The 12,771-nt window shown below is 38.9% G+C and overlaps 1 protein-coding gene across 1 annotated transcript; it reads left to right on the top strand.

Annotated features, from left to right (window-relative positions):
* Positions 1 to 2,497: 2,497 nt before the first annotated feature.
* Positions 2,498 to 8,466, top strand: LYZ (lysozyme). Its single transcript, XM_069489976.1, has 4 exons — positions 2,498 to 2,644; positions 3,860 to 4,024; positions 7,043 to 7,121; positions 7,678 to 8,466. The coding sequence occupies exons 1-4, from the start codon at positions 2,509 to 2,511 to the stop codon at positions 7,742 to 7,744; spliced, it is 447 nt and encodes a 148-aa protein (XP_069346077.1). The 5' UTR covers positions 2,498 to 2,508; the 3' UTR covers positions 7,745 to 8,466.
* The last annotated feature ends 4,305 nt before the right edge of the window (positions 8,467 to 12,771 follow it).

Here is a 12,771-nt window from a genome sequence, read left to right on the forward strand (position 1 = left end):
TCTGGTTCTTCTCCAAAGAGTGATCTTCCCATCCTTCTTCTGGGGTTGGGAAGGGGCTGCAGCCTGGTTTCCTGGCCTGGAGGAGAAGGTCTGGGGTTTAACTGCTCCACAGATGGACTTCCATCCTGTGTTCCTGTGCATAGCACTGCCATGCAGTCCTGCCCTAGAATTACCTGGTCTTTTCCAGGTTCTAGGGCAGAACCAACTTGCTTTTTATTGGTTTCCCATTTTGCAGGCACTTGGGTGTCAGCGTTCTCCATTATCCTAAGTTAGTTACCATTCATCCACTCTGTATTACAAAATATTGTTAGCATTTCTCATCTATTATCATTTCTTCTGCTTTTCATTTGCTCTTGTGGGTTTAACATACCTTTTAAAACTTCTTTTGCTGATATTTTAATGAGATTTGCGAAGGGAACAGAGATAAACTCGTGTGCCTAATTCACTACTGCTGTTAGAGGTCCTGTAGCATATTTTAAGTTGAATAGAATGTCTTAAATTGTGAAAAATCTTTGTTTTTTAAGGATAGTTTTAGTTTTGGAGAATAGTCAAAAGTCTGAGAGACCCTTGGCCAAATTCCCTTTCCTAGGCCTGAAGCCCCTAACACTTATCATAAATAATTGTTTTTCTCTATTTTGGTAAACAAGCTGAATAAATTATGACTATTGTCCATTGTAATACAACAGAATAATCTTGGATCTGTAAGCAACCTTTCTAAAAAGATAGAATGCACATATGTATATATATTTCTTTTGTTTGTTTGTTTTTTGAGACAGTGTCTTGCTCTGTTGGCTGGGCTAAAGTGCCGTGGTGTCAGCCTAGCTCACAGCAACCTCAAACTCCTGGGCTCAAGCAATCCTCCTGCCTCTGCCTCCCACATAGCTGGGACTATAGGTGTGGGCCACAATGCCCGGCTAATTTTTTCTATTTTTAGGAGAGATAGGGTCTTACTCAAGCTGATCTCGAACTCCTGAGCTCAAGCAATCCTCCCTCCTCAGGTTCCCACAGTGCTAGGATTACAGGCATAAGCCACTGCTCCTGGCCAGAATGCATATATTGTATCAAGTAGAACTTGCAGTATGTCCAAAATTTCTAGGGGAAAACAATCTCCACCCAAAAATCATGCTTACTTTCCATTTTATTTTTAAATAGATTGCTCATTAAACATATCTCAAATGGAAAAACAGGATTATAATTGGACATTATAACTGCCCATAACTTCTGCCTCAAGGGAGATAATTAAGGGGATCAAAAACACCTCTTCTCTTTGTAGTAGTCATATGATATGCTATCAGTTTGGCTCAGGGTGGCAAGCAAACATCTGCTTATTCTACCCCAAGAAAGTAGAAGTTCACAATTGTTCAAACATATGAAAAGAAAAATTAACCTTATCAGCAGAAGGCTGAAACTAGTGTATCTAATAACTGGATGTCATTTAGCATTGAATTGGGAAATAGTATAAAAGGGACGAAAGACTAACTCTTTTAACTGGTTTCTATCTCTTTGGGTTCTGAAAATCTGTCTCAATATTATTAAAGGATACCCCTGGGTCTAGCCTGAAAAATGGAATTATTCTTGATTTTTGGATAGGGTCCCCAAACAGTCATTTAGAGTCAAAGCTGGTAATCTTTAGAGGCCAAGCAGAAAAGGACTACCATTGATGAAAAATAAGGGTCACTACAAAGTGATGACATTTTGTGTGGCTCAGAATCTGTCTTCATAGGCAGATCCAGAGGCACAGTTCTTTTTGACTCCTTGTGCATTGTTTTTAAAAATGTGCACAGCCTTCTGAAATGATTATTTTAGTTGGGTATATGTGTTTGGGTAGGTTTGATTTTAAAAGTCCTACTGCTCTATAATGACCTCATGTTCTAACATGGAAATGGGGGGGGGGAGCAAAACGTTGTGGAAAGGAGTTAGAAAAGTTGTTCACATGAGTCTTATTTATAGTAGTAAAATATTGATTTATAACAAAAATTTACACAGTAACAAAAAATGTCTAGCATAGAAAACTGGCTGAGCAACATGGTGTCATGCTATGTACCCATTAAGACAACAGACACATGTGTCATGTCCATTTCATGGAAAAGTGTATATAGAATAATTTTAAGTGAAAAAGATGAATACAAAGAGTGAATGCACACAAAAAGATTTCATGAAAATTAATGTTAGTCAACGCCACAGCCCATTTCAAGCTGACAAAATAGTCATTGTGATTTTTTTTCTTCTTAGTTGCTCAAATTCATAATGAAATAGAAGAAAGTTCATGTCTTGCAAGCAGTGCTACTTCTCACTTCTTCCTGAGCCAGGTCTTTAAACAATGCCATTTCATTATTTTCAAACATAAGAAAACCCTTCTGAAGCCAATGGATCAATAAACAGTTCCTGCTTTTCACACAGCTCAAAGGGTGGAGCCCCCAAACCACAAGGGGAAGAAGGAAGTTAGAAGATGTTAAATACTGGGGCCGGCTACACCGGTCAGGCTGGTTGTCTGGCTGCGCAGTCAACATGAAGGCTCTCCTCCTTCTGGGGCTTGTCGTCCTGTCCGTCACAGTCCAGGGCAAGATCTATGAAAGGTGTGAGTTGGCCAGAACCATGAAAAGACAGGGAATGGATGGCTACAGGGGAATCAGCCTGGCAAACTGTAAGTCTGCGCACTCCTTCATACTTCCAAAGAGTTAGCCAGGTGTCAAACAGACAATATGAGAGAAGGAATAGTAAGAAAGGGCTCTGAGTGAAGAGACGTTTTTATTTCTTTGTGGGTTTGTGAACAAATGGTTGAAGACATCAGTTTGGTCCTTTATAATCAGAGATACCAGATGAAGGAATGAGGGCAAGGCAGGGGAAAATTCTATGCTATTCTAAGTGAAACAGGACCTGTTGTACTGTTCTAGTGCCACTAAGTCTGCCCATTGCCTCAGACCCCAGGGCGCACACAGGCTGACTGACAGATGCCTTTGGGGACCTGGCAGAGCTCCATCAGCGTCCCTGGGACTTAACTCCAGTTATTTCTCATTTAAAACTTGAGCTCTGAGAGCCTAGAGCAATGCAGTATTTTTCTTTTTTTTTTAAATTCCCCTGCCACGACATGGGATTTTTAACAATAAAGTTTTTAAAAATTATGTTGAATTCCCCATGCAAGGGCAGTAGGAACCAATGTCCCCTCAGTCATTGTGTGTATAAGGATCCCTGAAACTCAGCATGAAATGTTTTATTATTTTATTCACTCGAGTGGTTTAACAATTTTTCATTTTCCTCAACACAATTCGAGATGGGCCATTAGGAAAAGTTACTTTGTAATTTGGTCCATATTCGTTGATGTAATCACTGTACTTTTCAGCTTGACTTTAAACATTTCCCTGGAGTAACTATTTTTGAATGAATGAGTGAATGGATGAAATCACAGGACAGTCTTTCCTATTCTATAACTCTTGTTTTCAAGATTCTAACTTGATATCCAATTGTAAGAAAATATCTCTCACAGAAAATTCTCATTTTTTTCTGATAAAAAGCATTCTGTTATGAATTTACAAAATCCACTCAACAGCTCTGTTGGTTTTTCTATTCTAGGCTGAATGTTGCCTGAGGGAAGGGTAAAAGCAATGGAAGAAATGGCTATTTTTATATGTTTTAAAGGACCTTATATTGTTTGGTTAGTATTATAAAATGATTTGCATTACAAAAGGATTGTCTTACGGGGCCTTTAACACTAAAGTGTTAAAAAATTTAAAAGTTAAATACATCTTTATACTTATAACGTAAGTCAGTAAAATAGAAATAGCCAAATAGAGCTGATTTTGGTATACAGCATTACATCACTTAGTGTTACTGTTTATTACTAAAAATATGTTCTTTTCAGGGATGTGTTTGGCCAGATGGGAGAGCAATTATAACACACGAGCTACAAACTACAATCCTGGAGACCAAAGCACTGATTATGGGATATTTCAGATCAACAGCCGATACTGGTGCAATGATGGCAAAACCCCAAGAGCGGTTAATGCGTGTGGCATACCCTGCAGTGGTAAGACAAGATAATATCCAAGTGATGGCACAGGACCTGTCTGGTTATACCTACAAGGATAGGGATCCAATGTACGTGAAAAAGCCTGGAAGGGTTCATCAGGGACCTAGAAAAACTCCATCTCAACTTCTAGAAAGCCGTTATAATTCCCTAAGTAAGAAACTAAAGAGCTGGTGTCGGCCGGGCACGGTGGCTCACGCCTGTAATCCTAGCACTCTGGGAGGCCGAGGTGGGCGGATCGTTTGAGCTCAGGAGTTCAAGACCAGCCTGAGCAAGAGCGAGACCCCATCTCTGCTAAAAATAGAAAGAAATTATAGAGACAGCTAAAAAAATATACAAAAAATTAGCCGGGCATGGTGGCACATGCCTGTAGTCCCAGCTACTCGGGAAGCTGAGACAGGAGGATCCCTTGAGCTCAGGAGTTTGAGGTTGCTGTGAGCTAGGCTGACGCCACGGCACTCACTCTAGCCTGGGCAACAGAGTGAGACTCTGTCAAAAAAAAAAAAAAAAAAAAAAAAAAAAAGAGCTGGTGTCATAAAAGATTAGTGTTTTTTAATATATAAAAGTTTCTGGAATGACCTATTAATTTATTATAAATGTCCTTACTGATGCATTGTCCAGAACAATGCCATTCCTCCTATTCACTTTGGGAAGGTTTAGGGATAATTTGGTTGTGTGGTCCTTTTTCAATTGTTTCACTTTTTATTATGAAAGGTTCTAAATATATAGAAAATTAGAGACATTAGTATAGTAAATAGCTGTATGTCCATCACACACTTTTAATATTTGTTAACATTTTGCCAGAGTTGCTTCTTCTAGATGTATTTTTTTGCTTAGAGATTTTTAAGTGAATTGGAAACATTATGACATCTCATTTCTAAACTTTTTAGTTTGGATCTCCAAAAAATATAGTTCCTAAATAATCATTGTCACAACTAACAAATTAACTTATGGACTAGTTTATTTGGGGGAAAACAAATATTTTATTGAACTACTATAAAAATAGAAATAATATGTGAAATCCTTATAGCAAAAAATATTGCATGAATATTGTAAACTTGATATTGTTAAATTTCTAAATATTAAAATTCCCAATAGAGAAGATTAATCTTAGAATATTCTTGTAAAAATCAGTTAATTTTAAAATGTTTTATACTATATAATAATCTGTGGTCATTAAAGAAAAATCAGAAAATACAAATAAGAAAAAAGAGTACCCATAATCTTACTCCCCAGAGATTTATGACCATTGGTAAATTTTGGTATATATTCCTCCAGAATGTATATCAATCATGTATATGAAAGGTAAGTTATATCATGCACATATGTACCCACATAAAAACATGTAAGCAATGTGTATTTTTACAAAAATTAAATTGTATTATCTGTACTGCTTTACAATTTTCTTATCACCCAAAATTATTTCCATTTCAGCAAATACAAATCTGTGTTATCATTTTCAAAGAATGAATAGAATTCTAATATGAATATTCTATAATTTACTGATCCAACTCTTACTATTAAGCATGCAGGTTGTTTCCATTTTTACCTTTTATAAATTGCTATGAACGGCTTTTGTAATTTTTTTTGAGACAAGCTCTCTCTGTGTCTCCCAGGCTGGAGTGCGGATCAGAGATCGCTGTAACCTTGAAATCCTGGGCTCAAGCGGGCCTCTGGCTTCATCCTCCTATAGAGCTAGGATTACAGGCATGAGCCACCATGTCCAGCTGCTATGAACAGCTTTGTGCATACATCTTTGTGACACAGGAAAGTAATTCCCAATGCTGGGAATCACTTGAAGTCTAAGTAGGTCTTTGGCTTCCAGTGAGAAAGAATTCAGGAAATGAGCCAACAGTGTAAAGCAAAAGCAAGTTTTATTCAGCAAAGATAGAAGACCTACTCCACAGAACAGAGGTAGTTCTTCCTGCTGGGGAGAACAGCCCTGTGGTTTTTTCGATTTCTTTATTTAAGCAATGGCTTAATCATGAACTACTACGCAGGGGAGGAATATTCATATTAATTTATAGAAAGGGGTGAAACTTTCTTAGAACTAGGAACCTCCCCTTTCTTTACTTCATAAGGTCCCTCCTGGGACTGTCATGGTGTCAGGGGAGTTTCTTTTAGCATGCTAATGTATTAGAATTAAAGCATAATGAGCTACAAGCTTAAGAAATTACCCATTTCTTTGCTACTTTGATTCCAACTGGTTTTACCTTGTCACCACATGCTGTTTTTGATCTGGGAGATTAGCGGCTTTTTGACTGTGTGTTAAGCAGTGCCTGCTGATTCCCTATCTCATGTTGACATTTTTGGGTGCATTTCTTACTTCTTTAGGACAAATTTACAAAAGTAGAACTCCTGAGTAAAAAAATTACTAGGCGTCTTTTTTTTTTTTTTTTTTGCAGTGTCTAGTACAAGGAGGACTCTCGTCATATTAGTTAATAATTCCAGAGTTTCAAATGACTTTGGCAAATGAGAAACAGAATGTTTTATTTCATGTGGAATGGGACAGAATGAAAAGAAGTTTCCCCCAACAATCACAGAGATACAGGGACTCTTGGGAAATAAATTCTGAGCGGGCTTGGTGGCTCACGCCTGTAATCCTAGCACTCTGGGAGGCCGAGGAGGGAGGATCGCTCAAGGTCAGGAGTTTGAGGCCAGCCTCAGCAAGAGCAAGGCCCCGTCTCTAGGAAAAATAGAAAGAAATTAGCCAGACAACTAAAAATAGAAAAAATTAGCCAGGCGTGGTGGTACATGCCTATACTCCCAGCTATTCAGGAGGCTAAGGCAGGAGGATTGCTTGAGCCCAGGAGTTTGAAGTCACTGTGACCTAGGCTGACACCACGGCACTCTAGCCCAGGCAACAGATGGACTCTGTCCAAAAAAAAAAAAAAAAAAACTGAAAGAAGAATTTCTTGGTATTCTTTCCTCAGCTTAACAGAATACAGCTGGCTAAACCTAAACCTAAAATGAAATTTCTATAAAAGTTGTTTTCATTCCTTACCATCTCTCTTTCAGCTTTGCTGCAAGATGACATCACTCAAGCCATAACTTGTGCAAAGAGAGTTGTCAGGGATCCACAAGGCATTAGAGCATGGTATGTTTTAAGTGTTAAACGGGAAAATGATTTTACTCTACTGTTGATACAAGCAGTGAGAGAAGACCTTCAAAGACCCAAGTATGCTACTGAGAACGGAAAATTGCAGCTTTTGGCGTATGCTAACAGTGTGTTACCTAAATCCTTGAAGAAACAGTTACCTTAATTGACTCAGAATCTTACTCTTCTATTCCTCAATTTATTTTAAGGGATTTCTAGAGTTTTTAAGATTCTTCACATTTTACCAATTCCCTCTCGTGTCTTGAAGTCATTCTTAGGATAAGTAAATGTGGAATATACTTTGCAGTTACTGCTGTGCAGTGCACATCACTCGGCCTTTGCGGTCGGCATTCTGGGCTCCGCTAAGCGCATCGAGGAGTCGTCAAGCACTTTCTATACGTATCTTCATCTGATAAATAGCAATATGTGGGTCTATCTGTAGGCTGTATTTCCTCTCTTGACAAAATATTTTGTTTCCCCAAAGGGTTTGAAGTAGGTATATTACAATGAAGATTTGTTTTAACCTTTTCACTGTTTGTTTGACCTTTCTCTACAGGGTGGCGTGGAGAAATCGTTGTCAAAACCAAGATGTCTCTCAGTATGTTCGGGGTTGTGGAGTGTAACTGCGGAATTTTCTTTCTTCAGCTCATTTTTGTCTCTTTTTCATATTAAAAGAGTAGTAGTTAAGTGAAAGGCACACTGTCATTTTCCCCTTCAAACAAATCACATTCTTTACAGAAGCAGGAGCAAACTATGGTATTCCTTCTAAAAGGCTTAATGTTCACTAATGTGTAATTATTTGATATTAAGCCTCCAATATTTTTCAGTTTACAAATAGAATTAATGCTGGTGAACATTTTGTCTAAAGCCTTGGTTATCAAATACATCTTCAGTACATTCATTTCTTATCAAAGAAATAACCCAGACTGAATCTGGAATGGTATAAGTACTCCCCAATATCAGATGAAAATATAACAAAAGACTATCTTACATTGCTCTTAGGCAAAATCCCAGCTGTGTGGGCATCTGATGGCTTCACCTGTTCAGTCATCTCTAAAAACAGGAAAAATAGCCCTCTTTGTTGGGCAGTATAAAATTTTTAAAGGAGCAGAATGCCAAATGGCTAAAAGTGGAGACAACCTGAATTGAGAATTTTGTTTTCGTAAGGCATATTTCTTACTAAGTTGCTATTCCTTAATTGTATTAACTTGAGGATTCACGCATTATGACTAAATCTGAGGCAGCTGAGCTTACAAGTATTGAAATAATTGCTATTAATGATTAACCACAGTTATGAAATTATGCATGTTATAAAAAATACAAACATTACCATTAAAGGCTTTGCAATGCATTCTTTGTCTTTTTTTGTTTAGACCCATCTAGTGTCTCTGTAGAAAAAATATATGTATTTGAAAAAAAAGATTTGGCTCTCTTAATATCTCCTATATCCTCCTCCAGCTGAATATTGTTGGAGAAAAATCCACAAGCATGCTGACAGGTCTCACTTTAAATTCATAAACACAAATATCAAATGGGCCCTCAAGTGTACCTGGCCATCTTAGTCATTTCTCTGCAATCTTCTGTATTGGTGTCCCTGATCTCCAAAATGACTATTACTATATTTTACTTTTCCTCTTCTCTCTTCAAAGCTCAAACATCCACATCCAACCCTCTCCTCTGCCCCCTCATCCTCCACCCTCCGCTGCTCTCAGCAGATAACCTGGCCTCATATTACACTGAGAGAACAGAAGCAACTTCACACACAGTTTTCCCCTCCACGTCACCAAAACAGCACTCACACCTTCCCATGGACCCATCCACCCTTCCTTCCCCTGTATTACCGGGATGAAGGGCCTCTGCTCCTGTCGACGGCAGTGTCAACACATGCCCGTTCCACTCACTACTCCAACTTAGGCTGAGTGTTTCCTGCATCCTGAGTTTCTACCTCTTCACTGGGTCACCTCCATCCTCCTACACTCTGCCCTAGTAACCTCCCATCTTACAAAGAATACTCCACTGACCCTACATAACCCTCCAACTACAACTTCATTCTCTGCTACCTTTACAGCAAGACTTCTAGGAAAAGATGTCTGTACTCACCAACCTCACGTCCTCACCTCCCATTCTCTTTTCGACTCTCTCTAATCTGGCTTCTGTCCTCATTCAACTAAAATCACTCCCCCAGGATTTCTCCCATGATTCCTTAGTGCCAACTCCAGTAATCACCTCTCTTCATCTCAGCAGCATTTGACAAAGTGAACCATTTCCTAATTCTAGCAAACTTTCCTCCCTGGGCTTCTCCTCATTTACATCCTACTTCACTGACTGCTCCTTCTCAGGGCTACCTGCTGAAGGATTTTCTAGGCTATTTCCTTTCTCTTTTATTTGAGACAGTCTCACTCTGCCTCCTGGGCTTCAGTGCCGTGGCGTCAGCCTAGCTCACAGCAACCTCAAACTCCTGGGCTCAAGCGAGTCTCCTGCCTCAGCCTCTTAAGTAGCTGGGATTATAAGCGCATACCACCACGCCTGGCTAATTTTTTCTATTTTTAGTAGAGATAGGATCTTGCTCTTGCTCAGGCTGGTCTCCAACTCCTGAGCTCAAGTGATCCTCCCTCCTCGGCCTCCCAGAGTGCTAGGATTACAGGCGTGAGCCACTGTGCCCAGCCTTTAATTTCTAAATGTGGAAGTGTCTCAGGGCTCAAGCCTATAACCATTTGATATACTACATTATTTTACTTATTTGTCTCTTTTCACCAAAATATAACTTCCAAAGAGACAGTTTTTTCCCACTTTTTAAAAACGTTGAAATAATTTCAATCTGCCAAAAATTTCAAGTATGGTAAAAAGGCTTTTTATTTTTTCTGAACTGTTCGAGAGTAAGATGCCAACACAGTACCCAGTGACACCAAATATTTAAGTGTGTAATTCCTACAGAAATGTTTTCCTACCTAGCCTCAAAACAATTATCCAAATTAGGAAATGATTAATAACACAGATACATTACTACCACCTAATCATCAGCTGCCGCTCCATTTCATCAATTGTCCCAATAAGCCTTTTGCAACAAATAGATCTAATTCACAATCATGTGTCGTATTTGCTCTTCATGTTTTTTTAGTCTCCTCAATCTGGATCATTTCCTCAGTTGTTTTTTTCTTGACTTTTATGACCTTGACTCTTTTGAAGACCACAGACCAGTTATGTTTTGGAATATCCCTAAGGTTTTTCTGGTGTTCTCTTGATTTGATTAAGTATCTTTGGCAGGAGCACCTCAGAAACGATGCTCTTCTTATTGCACCCTTTTAGGTGGCATGCAGTTTGTATTTCTCCCATCACTGATGATGTTTACTTGGATCACTTGATTAAGGTGGTGTCTGCAAGCCGTCTCCACCATCAAGTATTTGGGGGGAGGTACTTGGAGACTATTGCTTATCAAATTTTCGATTTATGTATTTAGTATGTCAGTATGGACTCATGGCTTCTGTTTTATATTTTAAATAATAATGAGTTATAATTCATTACTATCATTTGTTTTGATGTTCATATTGTCCCTGATATGGCCAGTGAGCCCCTTCAAGTTGACTTTTGTGTCATTTTGACATGTTCCCATCATTCTTTGAGTACTTTCTTGTTTTCTGGCACAAGATATTCTAAGGCTCACTTTGTTCTTTCCTTGCTTCCAGAAACAGAATAGCCAATTCTCCAAAGGACCTTGATCCCTCAAAGTGTATAAGAGTCTTTTAAAAGCAAGATCTAGGCACTAGGGTGTCAATGTTCCCAGGCCAGAACAGAGCTAAAAGATTCACATATTTACACTATATTTATCTCTACATCTACTTATATTGAAAATCATGAGTTTACAGCAATACCTCCAATTCCAATCCACAACATCAGGTTCATTGTAGTTTTCTCCTTTTCCGTGTTTTAATTACCTTCTCTGACAGTGAGAAACTTGGCATCCCTTTTACCTAGGATCCTTAAAATATATCTTTAGTACACTTACGAATTTGATAGCTTTGCCTATAAGTAATCAATCTCCCATCACTGCCACACCATGTATTAGATGCCCTCCACTCAGGCTCTGAGACCCCAGCGGGGGGTGAGGGGCTGCTCCCTCCCCCTACTCCTGGATGCCTTTCTTATTATGTTACACCTCTGACACACCCAGCTGAGCCACTGTCCTGTTAGGAAGGAGAGCAGAATTTTCGACGGGATCATTTCTGTATTCCAAACACCCAGAACAGTGACTGGAACATGGTACATGCTCAAAAAATATCAGTTGATTGAACAAATCTTTTGATGATTATTTAGTACATTCTCTCCATGCTGAACATTCTAAGATTTTTCTTACTCTTCAAGGCCCCATGATTCCAGTACAGCAGCTTCTGGGATTCCAAGCCATGTCTTGTCCATGTAAATGTAGCACAAAGACCAGCCATGGGAGGGCAGCAAAGGGCCGCTACACAGGTGCAGCCTTACGCTTCAAGATCCTTGGAGCATTCTAATGTGAATCAACTCCGTAAGAATATGAGTTTATTCATAGCAGGATACCCTGAGGTGTACAAAGAATGGGTCAAGGTAGGGGAGAGAGACTTGAAGAGTGACAGTTGAGAAGCACAGATGGAACACGTCCAAGAAGTGCCAGGAGAGCCCAATGACAGAGGCTAACCGAAGAAACTGCCAGAGATTAGCAAAAGTCGATTGCAGAGGAAAAGCAATGTTTCTTGGAGGTTTTGTTTCAGTGTTTTTTTTTATTTTTATGTTTTTTAGAGATGGGGTCTTGCTCTGTCACCCAGGCTGGAGTACAGTGGCAATAGAGTGAGATCCTGTCTCTTAAAAAAAAAAAAAAGTTGCTAAATGGAAATACTAAGTTACAATCAGTAGTGACTTTCCACCTTTAGCTTAATATTTTTATATTTACCCCCATGCTTTTAAATATTAGGCTCATATTGCTCCTTCTTGACTGTACCATTTAAGGATATTGACTTCCCACTATGGAAATTAAAGATTAAGCTCTATTTCCTCCTCCCCTATCCCCATCACACGTGGTACCCTTATCCAAAGCTCATCCTTCCAAATGCAATTATACCTTTTTTTTTTGTTAGAGGAATACACAGTATTTATGTTGCCATAAATACAATTACTTTCTTTTCTTATACAAGATTTTGTTTTCCCTAGAGTTAATAGCTGTATGATTCTTAAATCTGCTCAGTTTTCTATGTATCTGTCATCAGTTCAACTCCCAACGTCTACCTCTAATATTTAACTCTCCTCCGAAGGCTTCAATGGCAGCTGGAATTTTGTCAATTCCATCCTTCTGAAGCGGTATCTCTCAAAGACTTCTGACAGGATCTAATTTGGAGGGGTTACTGTCTATGCCTGCACATAGCTGTCGTAGCTGTCTTCCTGGGCTCTTCCTTTCAGCATCATCTTGGGATTCTATGATTTTCCATGTTTGATATTTATTGTGTTCCTATATTTCATAATTTCCTCTTTCTTGGCTTATTCCCTCACGTTGGTGGATCACATCTGCAGGATCTTCCTGGAGATCCTGAGAAAGGGAGCATGAGGTACTTCTTTTTTTGAGCATTAGCATGTCTGAAACTGTCTTTATTCTGTTCACAAACTTGGTTTATAGTTGGCTGAGTAT

This window comes from Eulemur rufifrons, chromosome 16 (genome assembly GCF_041146395.1).
Source record: "Eulemur rufifrons isolate Redbay chromosome 16, OSU_ERuf_1, whole genome shotgun sequence".
Classification (NCBI taxonomy): Eukaryota; Metazoa; Chordata; class Mammalia; order Primates; family Lemuridae; genus Eulemur; species Eulemur rufifrons.

Excerpts from the sequence above, each read along its gene's own strand:
- LYZ (XM_069489976.1), top strand. The coding sequence starts at position 2,509 with ATGAAGGCTCTCCTCCTTCTGGGGCTTGTCGTCCTGTCCGTCACAGTC. Across the intron at positions 2,645-3,859 it reads GGGAATCAGCCTGGCAAACT|GGATGTGTTTGGCCAGATGG; the intron begins GTAAGTCTGCGC and ends TGTTCTTTTCAG. Across the intron at positions 7,122-7,677 it reads CCACAAGGCATTAGAGCATG|GGTGGCGTGGAGAAATCGTT; the intron begins GTATGTTTTAAG and ends CTTTCTCTACAG.